We start from the raw sequence: 20,844 nt of genomic DNA, 5'->3' as shown, positions 1-20,844 counted from the left end.
AAAGAAAACGTAAGTGTCTCTTGGTCTTGACATTGTATAATAAGGATGGCGTGTTTTGTTTTTACTCACACTTTATGAAATTGTGCTCTTTCACCTCTCTCTATCCCTCTGGATCATGTTTTAGTTAGAATTGAAATGGAAGGATGTTTTCCTTCACGCACGCTCTTTAGGCATGCAAGTCCGTAAACAATAGTCAGTCTATTCGTCCATCATTTTGTGTCTTGATGTTTCCTAAATCACACACTGATGCCATAAAATAACGGGTTAAATGGGTTTTGTAGTGTTTGGAGTGGGGGTGGGTGGGGTGTAGGTGTTTGGCAGAGTTGGTCATTGCATGTGCGGGCTTAGGTGCTTTCAAAAAACTTTTTCTTCTTCACTCTGTGTTGATGGAATATAATGGGTTATTTTCTTCACTCTCTGTTGATAGTATATATATAAAGGGTTATTTCTTCACTGCGTGTGAATAGTGTATAATGGTTTTCTTCTTCTTCCCTCTGTGGTGTGCGTGTCTGTGTGTGTGTGTGTGTGTGTGTTCGCGTACGTTGTGTAGATCGCATATTTGGTTGTTTTTTTTCTTCTTCCTCCCGAGTGTGGATAGTATATTTGCGGTTTGTATGCGTTAGCGACGTTGTGTGGATAGTATATTTGGGGTTTGTATGCGTTCGCGTACGTTTGTGTGGATAGTTTATTTGGGGTTTGTATTATCTCCCTTCTGTGTTGATAGTGTATTTGGGGTTTGTATGCGTTCGCGTACGTTTGTGTGGATAGTTTATTTGGGGTTCGTATTATCTCCCTTCTGTGTTGATAGTATATTTGGGGTTTGGATTTTCCTCTTCCCTCTGTGTGTGTGTGTGTGTGTGTGTGTGTGTGTGTGTTCGCGTACGTTGTGTAGATCGTATATTTGGTTGTTTTTTTCTTCTTCCTCTCTAGTGTGGATAGCATATTTGGGGTTTGTATGCGTTAGCGACGTTGTGTGGATAGTATATTTGGGTTTGTATGCGTTCGCGTACGTTTGTTTGGATAGTTTATTTGGGGTTTGTATTATCTCCTTCTGTGTTGATAGTATATTTGGGGTTTGTATGCGTTCGCGTACGTTTGTGTGGATAGTTTATTTGGGGTTTGTATTATCTCCCATCTGTGTTGATAGTATATTTGGGGTTTGTATGCGTTCGCGTACGTTTGTGTGGATAGTTTATTTGGGGTTTGTATTATCTCCCTTCTGTGTTGATAGTATATTTGGGGTTTGTATGCGTTCGCGTACGTTTGTGTGGATAGTTTATTTGGGGTTTGTATTATCTCCCTTCTGTGTTGATAGTATATTTGGGGTTTGTATGCGTTCGCGTACGTTTGTGTGGATAGTTTATTTGGGGTTTGTATTATCTCCCTTCTGTGTTGATAGTATATTTGGGGTTTGTATGCGTTCGCGTACGTTTGTGTGGATAGTTTATTTGGGGTTTGTATTATCTCCCTTCTGTGTTGATAGTATATTTGGGGTTTGTATGCGTTCGCGTACGTTTGTGTGGATAGTTTATTTGGGGTTTGTATTATCTCCCTTCTGTGTTGATAGTGTATTTGGGGTTTGTATGCGTTCGCGTACGTTTGTGTGGATAGTTTATTTGGGGTTTGTATTATCTCCCTTCTGTGTTGATAGTATAATTGGGGTTTGTATGCGTTCGCGTACGTTCGTGTGGATAGTTTATTTGGGGTTTGTATTATCTCCCTTCTGTGTTGATAGTGTATTTGGGGTTTGTATGCGTTCGCGTACGTTTGTGTGGATAGTTTATTTGGGGTTTGTATTATCTCCTTCTGTGTTGATAGTATATTTGGGGTTTGTATGCGTTCGCGTACGTTTGTGTGGATAGTTTATTTGGGGTTTGTATTATCTCCCTTCTGTGTTGATAGTATATTTGGGGTTTGTATGCGTTCGCGTACGTTTGTGTGGATAGTTTATTTGGGGTTTGTATTATCTCCCTTCTGTGTTGATAGTATATTTGGGGTTTGTATGCGTTCGCGTACGTTTGTGTGGATAGTTTATTTGGGGTTTGTATTATCTCCCTTCTGTGTTGATAGTATATTTGGGGTTTGTTTTTTCCTCTTCCCTCTGTGTGTGTGTGTGTGTGTGTGTGTGTATGTGTGTGTGTTCGCGTACGTTGTGTAGATCGTATATTTGGTTGTTTTTTTCTTCTTCCTCCCGAGTGTGGATAGCATATTTGGGGTTTGTATGCGTTAGCGACGTTGTGTGGATAGCATATTTGGGGTTTGTATGCGTTCGCGTACGTTTGTGTGGATAGTTTTTTTGGGGTTTGTATTATCTCCTTCTGTGTTGATAGTATATTTGGGGTTTGTATGCGTTCGCGTACGTTTGTGTGGATAGTTTATTTGGGGTTTGTATTATCTCCCTTTTGTGATGATAGTATATTTGGGGTTTGTTTTTTCCTCTTCCCTCTGTGTGTGTGTGTGTGTGTGTGTGTGTGTGTGTGCGTATGTCTGCGCGCGTTCGTTGTGTGTGTTGTGTGTGGGTGTGGGTGTATTGGTCTCTGTTTGTCCCTATAAAACTCACTTTATCCCTATCAGATACACTCTACCTACCTACCTGCAGTAGTGTGTTTTCAGGTCAGCCACTTGCAACACTGTTGACATTTATCCCCTAATGTTCAGTACAGTGACGTCACTGACGCTGGAAATTTCGAGACTATAAATATGGACTTGGGGATTTCCATAGGTTGTAGCTATACATATGTACTAGAGTTCATAAACAGGAACGTCACTCAAGTTGAGGCTATACAAAGATAGTGGGATTTTCCAAAGGAATAACCCACAAGTTGTATTATAAATAGATAGTCTGATTTCATAGGAATTTTAGCTGATTATAGCTATAAATAGATACATGGGTGTTTATCGACGATCGTCACACAAGTTGATTTTGTAAGTAGTTACTAATTTTATCTATTTTATAGTGTGTGTGTGTGTTTGTGTGTGTGAGTATGTCTGCGCGCATACGTTGTTTGTTTGTTTGTGTGTGTGTGTGTGTGTGTGTGTGAGTATGTCTGCGCGCGTACGTTGTGTGTTTGTGTGTGTGTGTGTGTGAGTATGTCTGCGCGCGTACGTTGTGTGTGTGTGTGTGTGTTTGTCTGTTTGTGTGTGTGTGTGTGTGTGTATGTCTGCGCGCGTACGTTGTGTGTGTGTGTGTGTGTGTGTGTGTGTGTCTATTGGTCTCTGTTTGTCCGTATAAAACTCCCTTTATCCCTATCAAATACACTCTACCTACCTACCTGCAGTAGCGTGTATTCAGGTCAGCCACTTGCAACACTGTTGACATTTATCCCCTAATGTTCAGTACAGTGACGTCACTGACGCTGGAAATTTCGAGACTATAAATATGGTCTTGGGGATTTCCACAGGTTGTAGCTATACATATATACTAGAGTTCATAAACAGGAACGTCACTCAAGCTGAGGCTATTAAAAGATAGTGGGATTTTCCAAAGGAATAACCCACAAGTTGTAGTATAAATAGATAGTGAGATTTCATAGGAATTTTAGCTGATTATAGCTATAAATAGATACATTGGTGTTTATCCTTGATCGTCACACAAGTTGATATTGTAAGTAGTTTTAACCATTTTATTCTAAACCATTGTAACCTAATTTTCGGGGATATGTTTATTTTCCTTTAAATTCTGGTACAATTTCGTCATTTTAGCGTTACTTTTAGTCACATCCGTTTTGTCGTTGAGCATTTCCTTGATTATAACTATTTATAGCATCATTACAATTATGCAAATTTTTGAACACCCCAGCAAGATTTCAGGTCTTGGTAATGCTTTATATATAAAGCTCACGCTTGTACTAGTGCATGTATGTCTCTGTCTCTGTTGTGTTTGACCCTCTACCATCATTGTCCCTAGACAATCCCACCATGTTGAATTCCCCTTGACGCTATACAGACCCACCATGTTCAATTTCCATATGTTAAATTCCCCTAGTCCCTAGACAGACCCACACTCTATTCCCATGTTCAATTCCCCTTGTCGCTAGAGTGGCCCAGGGTTTTTTCTCCATGTTCAATTTCCCTTGAGGCTAGAGTGGCCCAGGTTTTTTTTTCCATGTTCAATTTCCCTTGAGGCTAGAGTGGCCCATGAGTTTTTCTCCATGTTCAATTTCCCTTGAGGCTATAGTGGCCCAGGGTTTTTCTCCATGTTAAATTTCCATTGAGGCTATAGTGGCCCAGGGGGGTTCTGTAATGCTAATTCCCATTGAGGCTATAGTGGCCCCCTATACTACTCGTGTCGTATTGTAATATTAGTACATATCATTCTTTAGAATAACTCATACCCTTGGGAACAGGGCGGTATTAATATATTAGGTATATAGGGATAACTGGACTTTGAACCGATATCTGTCGTAAATTTCTCTTCATGAACATATTATAAGCTTTGCTATTCATGACAGCTCACCCAGCTTTAACCATTTACCAGGTGCCCTTTTACAGCACGATCTTTTACAATGATGTATTACGTGATGGTGGCTCTGAATTACCCAATTACATTTTTTCCTTCTCTTTTTTGATGTATTATCATCGCCATTTTATTTAGGACCAACTGGATATCGTAAGAAGTCTTTTTTTTTTGTTTATAAATGTCCCATGCATGTAAGATCATGTGTCCAGAAGAAACAGCTATAGCACAATTCCAATGACGGTGAAAGATTGGAGTATATAAATATTAGGAACTGGTTTCGCGTGAAAACCCCATTTCGCTATATTTGCATATAACCATGGTACGTAGCTCAAAATATTGAAGACAACCACCACATTGGTCACATTGGATCTCAGGTCTGCACTATCTTCATTTAGTCACGACGTGACATCATGATGATTATCAATGCAGCCATATTAGATGTGAGATCAGTAACATCTTCCTCTGATACCAACTAGGCATCTGAAGAAGTCTATCAGTGAAACCCTGTGTTAATGTCAGCATCTGTCATGGAGATGAAGCGATAACAAAATGTTCAAAATGGCCACTGTGGCGGCCATAACAGATTCCTGAGGAGCACTATTTGTATATTTTAACAGTAAGACTTGACGAGAAATCTTTGGTGCAAACCCGATATGATCATCCGTTCAGGATGCGTGGCGATAACAAGAGTTTCAAGACATCTACCATGGCGGCCATATTTGATGTTATATCAATACCGTTTCATTTAACACTAACATGACATCAAAGGAAATATTTTTGTGAAAACTCCATGTCGATATGACTAACCACTCATAAGGAGTTGCGATAACAAGATAGTCAAGATGACCTTCACGGTGGCCATATTGGATGTCAACAATCACCTTTACCCGTAGTAACAAAACATATTTCTGTAAAATTACATCAATACGAATATGAGTTTCACGAAGAGTGAGAAGAAGCGATGATAAATGTTACAGATCTGTGATCATAAACTAAGTACAAGAAAGAAGCAAAACCAACACGCATTGCAAAACTTAACAATTTAATTATCAACATTATAAAATGAAAATTCAAGAGAAACTTAACAGTATTATGAATTAAATCCAAATAATCATTAAAAATAGTTCGGTTAAAGCCCTGAAAATCGCAATGTTCCGTATAAGTTTCAGATCCGAAAAAAAATGTACTGATTCGCCAAGAATCATCACGTTGTCAGAATGGTGCTGTCCAGAACTTGCTTGAATAATTTACAATATTTCCAGAATAATATTATAGTCCAATGAGCACTTTCTATTTCCACTGAATAATCCTTAGCAATGCTGCCTCTGAAATTATCTAAATACAACATTTAACCACATCTGCAGACTGATTTGAACGCATGAAATAAGAATCAAAGAAAGGAATGAATCCTAAAGATGAAATGAATCTGATTAATAGATATCTCATTACATACGCATTCGGGAGTCTTTTACGACTATATGTCGCAATATACCCCACGTGATAGATCTTACTACTCAATATAATATTTCAAAATAACTATGCATGTGACCCACATCTTGCAATGGAAAATAAATTAATTCCTATAAGAACCTATCTGACCTGAACCGGTACAATTGGAAAAAGCTTCAAACTTGTCATCATGTTTACCGCTGATATTACTATTATTAACTGTCAACCCTTGCATAAGCAACTATTTATAGATCCTATGCAATTTCACGTTCTTAATATCTTAAAAAAGAATCTAGGCACGTACTAAATTTCAGCTATAGATAATCACTACAATTTACAGTCATGAATAAAATTTATCAAATTTATAGTTATACATAACACAAGATTTTCAAGATAACTACCACTGCAGAAATATTGAACATCTTATTGTAAAGTGGTGGAATATAATATCTGCATATATGTCAAACAGATGTTCGATAAAGCATGGTGAAATCACAACAACAGTATCAGTGGTAAATTACATGTGAAAATCAGCATAAATGTTCAAGTTGTCCTAATTCACATAATCTCAAACTCAGATAATCCCAATTCAAAACTAATCTTGCACAGAAAAATAAGTTAATAGTTCTCAAAATTTGTTCATATTACGTACCGAAGTGGTAATGATTTTGTGCATCCAATCAAGGTTCGGAACCAGATCCGGATTTGTGTTTTTAGAGTCCAATGGTAATTATGTTGGAGGCACAGTCTGGAACCGGATGTTAGTAGTAAGACAAAGAAAGAAATATATTCATTATTCATCAAGTAGATAGCAGTATCTAGTCTAAACAGAAGAGACTCGTCGAAAGGTGTGGGTGGAGGGATCATTTAGCAAGGTGCACAGTTCTAAGAGGCTATGGATTATGAACTCAAATATTCTTTTTAAAGATATATAACCTAATCTGCATAGAACTCTAATAAATGCACCAGTTTGAAAGAACACTAGCAGCTAGGCAGAAACCATGACCTTTATAACACGATCGGTCCAAGTAACGTAATTATGAACAATATGACAGGAAGTTGTATATGCTTCTTAACTACAGGCATTTCACTTCCGTTAGCCCCTCTAGACTAGAGGGTGTCTGACTGGTCAGTGAACGATATTGCAGTTAAATTTATGAAATGACGGAGAAAGGACACTGACCATGACCTTTATAACACGACTGGTCCAAGTAACGTAATTAAAGACAGCGAATCGAAATGTCAACAATATGACAGGAATTCGTATATGCTTCTTAACTACATGCATTTCACTTCCGTTAGCCCCTCTGGACTAGAGTGTGTCTGACTGGTCAGTGGGCGATATTGCAGTTAAATTTATGAAATGACGGAGAAAGGACACTGACCAGATAAGTAATAAACAACATGCACCCCTGGTTTGTTATTTGGTTAGAAAAAATGACGTTGGGTTTGACTGGTGAAGTACATTGTGTACATATGCCGTGGAAGAAAGCATGCAGAGTTTCATGGGTACGTTTGTAATGAATCAAGTGATCCATAGACCAAAAACGCACACGATATCGACAGAGTGGACCATGAAAATCTCGTTGCATGTTGTCCATGCTCTTCTGTATGTTTATTCCGTGACTGGAGCTAAGAAGGCTGCTAGCAAGCACTCACAGTTTTCAGAAAGGCGTGGGGTCGAAGCTGTGATGGAACTGGAGTGATGTTCGGATTCCTCGACCATTTACCTGCAAGCGAGAAAATGAACTGGCCATATCATTGTGAATGCAATCAGTCTGAAAATGGATGCAGCATCTGCATCCAAAGTCAGGGTCGAGCTAGATAAAGTGATCCGATCGTAATATAGATATGTTTTTAACCTGATCATTAAAGACAAACAGATATGGACGTACTTTCAGCCATAAGCCCCACTCCATGATAGCTGCACTGTTTTCGAACCCAATCGTCAGATTGTGCAACCAACTCAAGAATGCCCGCACATAGCTATCATATAACAGCACAGAACGAATGACTGCAACCCAAAAAGTTTTCAAGACATTCTACAATCTCCATCAAAAAGTGACATGACTTCTGCAAAGCACTGTCTAGATTAGTACCATTAAGATCAATATCAGCTTATGGAGAATGATCCTATCTGAGCACATAAGTCCCCAAAGGCTTTCAAAGAATTGCAGCAGTCATTGTAAAATCTCTTGAGAAAGAAGCAGTCACGAAAATGTATAAAATCGCCTTGCAATGAACTTCGCTGTCAGCAATCCATTCCAAGTCTAACTTTGTTCTCGAAAGTCTGACACCCAATGCTGCATATGCAAACACCCATCATAGTAAAAGCCTCCCTTACAAGAGAAACATAGCAGTTCATGTTGATCGGAATGAATTCGAATGAAAGCGAAACATAATTATTTATATGTTTCACTCTGTAACAAACACCATCGGGAGAGAAGAACATTGTTTATTTTTACATGTATTGACAGACACGTCAGAAGCTCATGAGCAGAATAGATAATAACTCATGACAAAGACTCAATTAACAACTTAAATCTGAAGAAAAATGAGTCATACTATTTCATATATTCCTTGAAAATTGATTATGAAAGATGGTAATCCCAGATTTGTCACTCTCGACTTCCTACAAATTGTAATTTACGTATTCTTGCAATCAATTACCTTTACGCAAAATGAATGATGAATTCTATAAACTAGTGAGGAATGCGACAGCATACACGGTTTCTCTTTGTAATAAACCATATCTTTAGTTCTAGATGCGATGTGCGTGCATATCAAACGTGCTTCAAATCACCCTTCAACGAGCACTGCACAAATCACATTTCTAAATTTGATGTCAAATAAAGTCTCAGATTTCTAATCGATTTGTGCTAGATTGCACCATTTTGTACAAATCAAAGTCACTTGTTTGATAATATGTATGTTTGTGTTGAAACAACTATAACAGTTCAAGAGTCAAGATCATTTTTGACTTTCTATCACCCATAATAGTTTGAACTCTCCAGGATGAATCAAATTACATGTTTCTAAACGCATTTTTTAACAAGTACATTATTTGTACAATTATAACGATTTATAATTCATAGCTTTAGTACGAGTCATAAAAAATATTTATAAAAATAGTACTAGCAGCTGCCTCGTTTGGCACTTGGTATTAAGTGGTTAGTGTTAGGACTTTTCGGCCTGGTGCCAGGATAATGTGACTGGGTGGGACATCATGCTACGTGTCTGCGGCATAATACCCCAGTACTTGACATATCTATAAACTAACAGACTGCAGAAAGCGATATTGCTAAAATTGTTAAAGTTATGTTAAACAACAACAACTACTATTAGGTTAACTCACCCTTCTACATCTATTATTATGCATGTCAATAAGTAAACATTTATTATGGTGACATGATTTCCAAGTGTTAATATATAAGTCAATAAGTAATCATTTATTACAATGACCCATGATTTCCACGTATTATTATGCAAGGTATACGTAAGTAAGCATTTATTGTAGTGACATACGATTTACACGTATTAGTATGTAAGTCAATAAGGAAGTGAACATTTATTATGACGATACATGGGTTTCTCGTTGCTTTACAAATTCTGTTTAAAACACTAATGACAAGAACTTTATAATAGGTATCCGGACCAGTGTACCTATAAATAATTTTAAATATATAAGGAAATAAATATTAAATGACGCGTTGCAAAAATAAGGAATGGGTAGGATCGAAAAGGATAGAATAATGAAATAAGCAGGTTAGACATAAACAGTGTTCTTGGGAGCCATTGAAAGTATACTGCATTAAAAGGAATGTCATATTTTAATGAGATATGCTATAAGCAGGGCCGTGTCATAATGAAATATGGATGTAAGTAAAACCACCGAAACAAATGAATATAGCGTATGTGAAACCATCGTATTAACGAATTTCCTTATTACAGAAGAGCCAAACTAAAAGGAAGTAAGTAGATTATGAACAACTTTTTTTAGGCAACGTGATGGTCTACACGACCATACTTACATGGGCTTTAGAAGTTAGGTAGACTGAACCCATTCTGCGATATCACTGAATATTACACATTGAAATCAGTTTGCTGCATGACCATAAGCATACGGGTTTTTATATTCAGTGATATCGGAGACATCACTGAACATTATTTAGGTCATTTAATGGGCTATATGACCAGTCCATGTGGGCTATAAAAGTCAGAAAGATGGAACTTTTTCAATTTGCAAAATAATTTTTAGACATATCTGAGACATCACTGAAACTATTTAACCAATTTAATGGGCTTCACGACCATGTCCATGTAAGCTATATAATTTATGCAGATGGGACCAATTCAGTTTAGAGATAGCTGAGATATCACTGAACATTATTTAGCTAATTGAATTTACTGCATGATAAAACCAACGCTATAAGAAGGGACACATTATGTCAAGAGACTTTCTATTGAAAAACCACAGTATACGTCATAAAACTTAGAATGGATATAAACATTAATTTCAGGTCAGAAAGAATGTTCTTGCTTTTGTCAATAATTTAACTTCATTTGCTTCATTCTTTGGTCACAAAATGTAGAAGTTCGTATGCATCTACAGAATAATGTTCCAAAAAGTGAAACACCATGCGATTTTGGTAATGTGTCTGTACAGTATGATGTTCCTGAAGTGACGCCATGCAAATTTGATATATTTATCTACTGAGTGATGTTCCTAAAGTGATACCATGCTATATATACATACATACATACATACATACATACATACATATATATATATATATATATATATATATATATATATATATATATATATATATATATATATATATATATATATATATATATATATATATATATATATATATATATATCAGTGATGTTCCTAAGAAGCACCATGCAATTTTGGCATATGTATCTACTGAGTGCTATTCCTAAAGTGGCACCATGCTATTTTGGTAAGTGTACCTACATAGTGATGTTCCTAAAGTAACTCCGTGCGATTGTGCACAGGTTTTCATACTAATTCAATGTTTTAAATTGATCAGCATTTTCTAGAACGCTTTACCATTGCACATCAATTCCATGTGAATTCCACAAATTCTCCAAAATATAATTTACCTATTTTAGGATTAAGGTGTTTTAATAGTAACGTCAAAACATAATGTAATGTTTTTGCATTTTTCCATTAACGTTCACTAATACTGTAAAACATATTTTTAAAGAAAAATAATAATAAAAGAATTGTCAGAATGTAGATGAACTATCATCGTAGAAACTGTTTATCACCTGTGCTGGTTGAAACGAATTCCACTGAAGTTGGCATTGAGGCTCATTCGCACCTTTATCATCAATGTATCACAATCTTTTTTTCTTGACAAAGAGCTATACACACCATGAATTCATATAGTTATATAAATGCTTATCATTTGTATATCATGTTACTCCAAATTAAAGCACTTGCAAGTAACTGCAAATGTTTTGTCAATTTTGATGTGGACAGTATATAATGAAGTGGTGACCATTGCAAAGCATCCATACCGGATAGAACTTGCATAAGAATTCTATATATTAATTAAGTAAGCATTTAGAATAATTACATATGCTTTATACAAAGCTGTACAACTTTCTCATTAATACAGCAGAAACACGAAATATATTCAAAGTATCCGGTCCAAAGGTCATAATAGCCGCTTGAAATATATTAACAAGTTACATCAAGTTACATACATCATTAACTTGTTTGAACAACAAATCCAGACCTGTCTGTTTTGAGAATTTTTGCAGTGATTTATACTCAAAGAGAATATATTATACATAAATATGTAGATTTTAGGTGATCTTCACGTAAAAGTGTGCAATAATGGCAAGTTAATAAAATATACTACTTCTGCTAACAACTAGTACTGTTCTCGAACTTATTTGCAACCTCATGGAACCCCTACAGGGCATATGAGTCCAAGACAAGTAATATGGATACGAAGATGCACATAATATATTACTGTCCTGTGTTTCTCTACTAATTATCTATCACAAATTTAGGATCAAAATACACAGAACATAAATCTCCCCTTTTAAAGTTATCCGATGATATAGTCAGGTTTCCGGAAGGTGTCCCTTCAATTGTTCCCTTGACCTTGTAAGGAAAGAAGGTCTTCTGGTCCTGCGAGCTGAATAACACGGTGATGAAATAGGAGACTTGTCCGACAGAGATATCCTTTTCTATGTTTCCCGTGATGTCCATTCGAAGTCTCTGTTCCTGACGTAAAAGAAGCGGATTAGATTCACCTCCGTTGCGTTCCAGAACATATCCCTCCTTCTTACGCTCGTCGATGACTTGCTGTACCTTCGCCATAGGTGTACACTCTATGAGGAGGGCTCTGACATTTTTTGAGTCGCGGAAAGAGAGTACCTTGTAATACCTGGCGCTACCAAGGATCAGTAAGGTTTCGTCGTGAAGAAGCTTCACGTCAGAAGTCTTCTTAACAAGGGCAAACAGCTGACTGGAATGTAACAAAAGAAATGTTTCTATGATATGTAATTGACTTGTGGAAAACTGAATCTATTCCTGTGGAACACTGAATGATTTACACTGAAAACAAGGAGCGAATAATTGCGTAATAGCAGCTGTACCTTTCTTTGTCAGAGCCTTTTGGACTATTTTTCTTAAATTTTGTTCAACTACTAGCATCTATTAAAATGTTGGTTTGTTATTTACATAAATCTGTACGCAGAAAGCTATCAATTTTATGGAGTTTGTTAGGCATGTGACTAGTACGGCCTTGTTAAAGGAAACTTGGATGACATTCAGTAAGAAATATGTCACGAATTTCTTACAAACAAAATGTAAACTAATTACTCAGAGAAGCTTACTGGGTTTGCAGGAGGGGGAAATCCAAAAATATTGCCCATCGATAGTTTGCCTTTTCCTATTCACATAAAGACAAAAGATAAAATGATAGTCGTATCCGTAAACAAGCAATAAATAATTATGAAAATATGAACGAGTGGTACTGACATTCAGTAAGCGCTTGTGTTGCGCCTCATTAGCTGTCTTATATCCGCTTCTCTGGCAAGTACAACTTCAACTAGGCACACCTTTTAAGTAGGTGACATTCTTTATTGTCTCCGGTTACACTATGCCAAAGATGACCACACGAGTCTTGGTCTAGGAACGCACATTGTGTAGGTTTGACATAATTGTATTTACGATAAATGTAAATAAAAAAAAACAATTTTTAAAAAAAGTCTAGAAATGTCGAACTTGCTTCTTCGGTGACGGAACATCCGACGATACGACGCTATTTTCGCCGACTCGTACTGTGGTTCTCACTTTGCACACAGAGTCGTCGTACAGTGTTAAGAGAATCGTCTCGTAATCCTGACTGTTGGGTGGCTGGTTAAGGGGAAGACTCACCGTGACCGGTTTCTTTAGCTTCCCCGAATCCTTGTATTCCACGCACAAGCAAGGGGAAATGGACATTATATTATATTTGTCCCTGAATTTTTGGACTTTTTTAACTACCTCGTCATCGGGGAGCAGAACCTTATAAAAACATAACACATAGTACGTTATATATATATATATATATATATATATATATATATATATATATATATATATATATATATATATATATATATATATATATATATATATATATATGTGTGTGTGTGTGTGTGTGTGTGTGTGTGTGTGTGTAAATACACGACATTAGTGATTCAGTCATTGTAATCATTTCGTTTAGTAGGTCAATATTAAATCACAGAGAACGAAACAAATTTAAAGTAGTTATCTAAACACGCAATAAAATTAATCGTTCCCATGGCACAAGTGTCAGTCTTTTATAAATTTGCATCATCATGATTATTTTATACATATAGTATATACAGGTACACATGTTGGCGGGTAGCGACTTCAAGGTGATAACGAAAAGATTTTACATTTTTATATGAAGATTTTTGGACCCAAATTGTGGACCATCCAGTTGTAAAACATGTACTTTACTGCCAACTTACGAGACTAAAAACAGGCTGAGAGAGAGAGAGAGAGAGAGAGAGAGAGAGAGAGAGAATTCTAACCTTGATTGATATGGAAGTGCGTTGATCCACGGCTTTTGCTGGGACCCTGAGACATATTCTCTCGTCTGCATCAGACGAATACTCGTAACCATCTTCTGTTACTTCAGCCTCCGTTGCTTTGGGAACGGTGACAACATATACGCAGTCCATGCTTCGGAGTCCAAAAACGGCATATTCATTCTGTCAGTAAAACGTTTTTGCATGAGTAAGGTATTGCTTGATGAGGTTCTTAGCTGGTAGGGTGTGAAGTTCTTACATGCTGTCTGTGTTCATTTGTCACCAGTCTTTACATGTGGCCAGAATATGATTTTGTGATTTTTACTAACGGTTGCAATGTTTAAACGTCAACATAGTTATTAAAAGACATCGTCCTTTAAAAGATGTGCTCACCATATTGGAAGTTTGCGGAATTATTATTATTCCTTCCTTCTTTCCATCCTTCCTTCTTTCTTTATATTTATTATTTCTTAGAGAACAAAAACCCTAGCAGACGGATAGAAGTAGGAAACATAGAAAGTAAAGGAGAAAAAAAAATGAAAAGCCATATATGATATATTTCCATTTCTTTTCGGAATCTGAAATATTTATATGAATGCAAAAATCTCGTTTCTTACCACCACCCCCGGGTACGTGGATAAAGAATAGATCATATGAATCCTATTGCACGTCACTAAGAGGTATCCAGTGGAGAAAACCTGTTTGATGTTGGATACATCATGCGATGGTGTCCCAGCTAAGAACGTGTTGTACTTTTTATTTAAAGATTGTGATTGATACACAAATATTTGAACCTTGTATATTGCACCTTTTTATCCTTTATTTATGTTCTGCGTTCCTTTGATGGGAAATGGTGCAACATCTTCATGTTTTATCTCTTTGTCGGATATTTTATTTCGTTCTTATGGAGATGTTTCCTAATGGAGATTTAGTCAAAGTGCTTGAACCAGCTAATTTTTTTAATGTTCTGCATTATATAACCAGGACTGTGCTGAATTTGTGGTAGACACTATACATACTATACTGTCTACAACAAGGGTGACATTATCTTTAGTTCCGATTTGCATGGTGGCAGGACATTTACGTGTTACTAAATTTGTTAGCGGACCTGGTCCTTATTTCATCAGAATGTTTTTTAAAACATTATTTACATTTACTATCAAGCCATTTGATTAGCTGATCTTAATTGAAGTGTAAATTTAATCCAGTATAATAGCTTTTGATAAGACTTAAGTTACGTCATGCCTTAGATTCTGACAATGAAATCCAGTCCTGAAATAAGACCAAAATACATGATACAGGTAGGTTGGAGAAAATACAATGAATAATGCATCCGTAAACGTACAGCATCAAAACAGTCAATGCTGATTATTACAAAAGGAATATTATTCTAATTGTCAAAATTAAAATAACTTACCTAAGATTTCCAAATGACCTTAATTGACCTGGCCCTACTATAATAATTTCGAGTTTATACTCAGCTACAATCTTCTATAGAACCTTAGCACCACACATCTCGCAACGAGGCAAAGGAACTCTAGTTTACCCTTAATTGACCCTACTGCCATTCCAACTTTTTATCTTGCCACACTTAAGAACTTAAAAATCACAGGTCAGCAGTGATTTCTGAAAAGACATAATTAATTGCGCACACCGCAGTTCAGTTTAATTATAGAGTAGCTTTGACATTTGTAATCTTAAAAAATAAGGACTGAATTTCTTTCTTCCAGTTTAGAAGTTATACCTAAAGCCATTGCTAATTTCATTATTTAGTATTATTTGAAACCATTCTAAAAGTATAAAAATGAATATTATAATGAACAAAGAATATATAAAGACCTTCCATGGTTAGGCCAATAGCATGAATAATTACCTCCAGATTCGCAGGAATTTCAGTCCATTTGTCATTGTCCCTTACAACTGCCTTCAAATCGCTGATTTTCTCATTATATTTCATTTTCAGTTGAATGCTCACACAGCAAGGAACGCTGAAGTTGAAACCACCATTAATCTGGTAGATGTCGCTAAGGTATTGCATTCCAGATAATGATGACGGCGTCCTGCCCGATAGCAATTCGGTCCGATCCCGGTTGGACAACGGTTCCGCTTTGATGCAGTCTAGTTTCTTTTCCATTGAACTCTGAACTCGTGCTGTGATTCTAGGTTCGTCATACAGGACAATTTCACTGAAAATTGTACATTTCGGTAATATACATTGTGCCAGACATGGTGTAAACTCTAGTCTTGTTAATCCGACTCCCATTTTATCCATGTATGTTATAAATGCGAGTCAACGAAGACTTCAGCTTATTGCAGATCATGAGATCATGATTTTAACCTACAGTCGATATATATGTAAATATTATTGAACCCCTGCATATATATATATATATATATATATATATATATATATATATATATATATATATATATATATATATATATATATAACACGTAACATGTGTTATCATAAATACTAAATAAATACTAAATATGTTTTGGAGAATGTTTAGAAATAACCTAAATTTTGAAATGAAGTGTATTCGAAAAGCTATTGTAAAGTATCGATAACGAAATAGGAATAACATAACCGATACAATACACAATACCACCAAATTTCTATCGTACAATAGAAAACCAGGACCATCCAGTATGTATGGCATACACCAAATCAATATTCCACAACGTTTTATACGGGATATTGAACCGATGAATGCGGTATTACACTAGTATTCAGATAAGACTTGAAGCAATATCGTGTATAGGGAGGAAAAAGCTTATCCAGCACGTTGTACCCATAGTAGAATTACATACTGAGCACTTAAACAGTATTTGGTTCCCAATAATATCAAAATAGTCAGCGAAAAATAGTCAAACATTATAAATGTTAAAGCAAATGGAATAATATAGGATACAATGGACGAACATTATTCTGCACTGCATGTTAAAATTTATAAAAGGTTTAAAAACAGATAGGGGAGGGGAAGAGGAGAAAACTCAGTTATCTGTAGCACTAGCATCATCTCTAGATGTGAGAACTCACTGGTATCTCTTTTCTTTTGTTGGAGCATCTTCGACACAAGACCAAATTTCTTCTGACCTCTCCCACCCCATTTATCCTATTTGGAAATTTATGTTGGGATTGAAGGTTGGAGTTAATTTCCTATTTTCCTTATTTACTAAAGAATAAAAAACCCAATTATATATATGGATATAAATTAGGTAGAGTTCGACAATGTTGCTTGAGTGTGATATCCCCTGTTTAAAGCGAATACCTTGTATTAATATTGACTGGTTTATATGTTTGCGACAGAAAATACGTTCGAACCTTCCAAACGAAAATAACTGTTGAAATTTCTAAAACGGAGTACAAAATGTCAGAGAAATCCCCGATTACTCCGGCATAGCCATGGCTTCCACAATATGAATCATACATATTCAAATTTTTAAACTTTCAAAGTCCTCATCCATTTTCAGTGTATGCTAGAAATGCACTGCATTTTCGACGGAAGCCTTTGCCATAATAATGACTTTGAATTTAACATAAACTGCATTGTTACGATGAAGGCGGAGTCGGGCGATCGTTCCTACTGCGACGATACCTATCTTCACGTTTTCCCAAAATACCACTCACCATATGACATCTTTACTTTGAGCCCTAAAAGATAAAGAAACACAGTCAATAATAATATTAGGCAAAATTCATTGATGAGTTAGTGTAACGAAAACGGGTACCTCCACCCCCTTCACCAATACTGCTGTATTCGTGTAAAGAGAAATAAATGTTAATTTGACAGAGTTGCTATTTTATTGACACCAAACTGTTTGTTATGAAGTAATTGTTTCACTAAATACAACATCATTTAGAAAAAAAGCGGTATTTTTGACATTGCTTATTATTTAATAAAGTATTTTTCTTCTCAAAAAGGAGAATTTTTGCTACCATTTCTCTCTCACACACACACACACACACACACACACACACACACACACACGCAAACACAGATAAATTCATTACACATTAACATACCTGATAAATCTTGCATCAAGAATGGATCTGAAAATTCACATGCATAGTAATATGACGTTTCTGCAACATAGTGGAAAAGAAACATTCTGTGTCATAGCATTTAAGCGGATCTGTATGCTAAATCGCTAGATAGAAGTTATTTCATCGTTTTTTTTTTTATTTGTATTACAGAAACATTTACAGATATTGAAAATGTGTAAAGCTATATTTTAACAGTTAGGCGCACAACCATAATTTGAAACATAAAGCTTATTTAGTGTTAAACCTTACAGACAATGCGAAACTACCCAAAGATCCCTACACCAAAATAGATTTAGGATTCGTTGGCCCAAATAGATTCTGGATCACTACACTCAAATAAGTTCAGAGTCCCTACAACAAAATATATTCGACTTAGACCCAAATATATTCAGGATCCCTACAATCAAATAGATTCAGGATCACCACAACCAAATTAATTCAGAATCTACAACAAAAATAGATTCAGGATCCCTAGATCCAAATAAATTCAGGATCAATACAAACAAATGAATACAGGATCGCTTGAGCAAAGTGGATTCAGGATTCCTAGATCCATATAGATTCAGGATCCCTACAACAAATAAATTCAGGATCCCTACAGCCAGATAGATTCATAGTCACTCGACCCAACTAGATTCAGGATCCATAGAACAAAATAGATTCAGGATCCGTACAACCAAATAGATTCAGGATCCCTCGATCCAAATAAATTCAGGATCCCTAGACCCAAATAGATTCAGGATTACTAGACAAAAAATAGATTCAGGATTACTAGATCCAAATAGTTTCAGGATCCCTAGACCCAAATACATTCAGTGCACTGACCTTGACATATAAATAAAAGTTAGTGCCAAAAGTAGCAAACAGAAAATTATTTTATTCAAATAGTACTTTCCTGGTTTTGTCTAGATGGTAATAGTTTTATAATCAACTGCTGGTCTCTTTTTCGCACAAGGACTTGTAGATAGTTTCGAGACCGAATGTCCAGAACTGCGATTTTAAAAGCTTATCAAGTGTTTTCAATAGCTTTGTTTTACTGGAAGTTATCACCGAGGTTATTCATACCGGAAATAGCATTTGGCTGTCGAAAAAAAAAACTTCTGGAAGAGATATGGATTTGCATTTCTGTCCCTTAAACACAACATTTCTTTCCATCATCCTAAAAATATATTACTGAAACCTATATTTGATAGTATCGTACAAGTTGTCTCATAAGCTGAATGACTGTACTTTCTAATACTTTCTTGGCAACGGGTATTGTAAAGACGATACGAAATGTTCGAAAGAGTAAGACATATAAAGAGAAAATGCGTCTTCTCTTCTTCTATTAATTATGATTTTATCATTTTTTGTTTCTCTCTTCATATATATATATATATATATATATATATATATATATATATATAGAGAGAGAGAGAGAGAGAGAGAGAGAGAGAGAGAGAGAGAGAGAGAGAGATTGGTACAAGTATATGTAAACAGAAATATAATAATTAAGATTTACCTGGATGAATTCCACGTATCTAAAGCTCGTTTTTCAAAATATATTCGAAAGAATTGTAAAAAAAACATAATTAACATACACATATGTTACAGATGTGATTTTATTCCAGTTGAAAATATAGCCTTACCTAGCTGTTGTGAACCAATCTCTGCAATAATAATAATAATAATAATAACAATAATAATAATAATAATAATAATAATAATAATTGTAAAACTATGATATAAAATGTTACACACTTAACTCAATGAATCCCCTGTATACAGAATGGCTGCTTATTTATTATAGTATAGAAATGAAAGTGAACTTGCAAGTGATTTTAGGTGGACTGTAATACGGATTATTTTTGAAGAATCTTCATAATGCATTTCGTATAAAATGAGTTGCGTCATGAAACCATCAACATATTATTGTGCATTGTGTGTGTGTGTGTGTGTGTGTGTGTGAAAGAGAGAGAGAGAGAGAGAGAATACCTTATTTCTTCGAACAGTCTATTTAAAAATACAATTATAATAGCATTTCATTAACAAATCATATTCAAAATGTACTGATATAATACACATGCTTTTTATTTGTTTATTGAATATCATGTTTTTTTTATATATAACGAAACGAAAACAGCAGATTGTTTATGCATCAATATACCTCAAACTGACTAGCGCAAACTATCAACATGGCTATACAAAGAGTTTACATAATCGAATCGGTGGACGAACTTACAAGTGACTGTGTAACTATTTTATAAGTACTGGATACATTGCAATCATTATTATAGCTAGAATACAAACGTGTGACCAATATATGGAAATAACAAGTATATTGACTCTAGACTGCCGTATAATTCAACTAATACATTATGTTACTAATATAACTGAGATCATATGTTCTTTACAGTATAGATATAATCTCTATGTTTAATTTCATATTTACAACAGAAACACATTCTAACTTGTGAAAGCCACAACATTTCCTAACTTCACCTTTACACTGAGAATATATTCGGACTTGAAGTTCGAGGACTCATGGAACTTTGAAAGTACATTCTAGTTTTAATAACATTCTCAAGACTCGTCGTCGTTATTATGCTTATGATACTTCAGACAATAATACTATTTGTGTTTTGCCACAGGAAGAAATAGCGGAAAGGGTAGAAAATCACATCTTTTGTTTAACGTGTAACACATGCATCTCAATTCAGTTTTGATGCAAAGGGTTGAAGATAATGCACAAATCTCTTCAAAGTGTTCATGTTTTAAGACTGTATTTTAATTAATGGTGTCTGTTGAATTCTGT

General features: G+C 35.5%; 1 protein-coding gene across 1 annotated transcript in view; it reads right to left on the bottom strand.

The window, feature by feature from the left end:
- Positions 1-11,939: 11,939 nt before the first annotated feature.
- LOC149775636 (uncharacterized) overlaps positions 11,940-20,844 on the bottom strand; it is a 29,479-nt gene continuing 20,574 nt past the window's right edge. Inside the window, exons 11-18 of the mRNA XM_089943505.1 lie at positions 20,025-20,042; positions 19,679-19,699; positions 18,030-18,056; positions 17,634-17,657; positions 15,873-16,185; positions 14,003-14,182; positions 13,189-13,466; positions 11,940-12,423 (exon numbers count right to left, since the gene is read on the bottom strand). Of these exons, the coding sequence (XP_089799631.1) occupies positions 11,940-12,423; positions 13,189-13,466; positions 14,003-14,182; positions 15,873-16,185; positions 17,634-17,657; positions 18,030-18,056; positions 19,679-19,699; positions 20,025-20,042 (1,345 nt within the window). The remainder of the gene's footprint in view (positions 12,424-13,188; positions 13,467-14,002; positions 14,183-15,872; positions 16,186-17,633; positions 17,658-18,029; positions 18,057-19,678; positions 19,700-20,024; positions 20,043-20,844) is intronic.

Source organism: Sinohyriopsis cumingii, chromosome 19 (genome assembly GCF_028554795.1).
Source record: "Sinohyriopsis cumingii isolate HCF-2022 chromosome 19, ASM2855479v2, whole genome shotgun sequence".
NCBI lineage: Eukaryota > Metazoa > Mollusca > Bivalvia > Unionida > Unionidae > Sinohyriopsis > Sinohyriopsis cumingii.
This window is presented reverse-complemented; position numbering and strand designations above follow the sequence as displayed.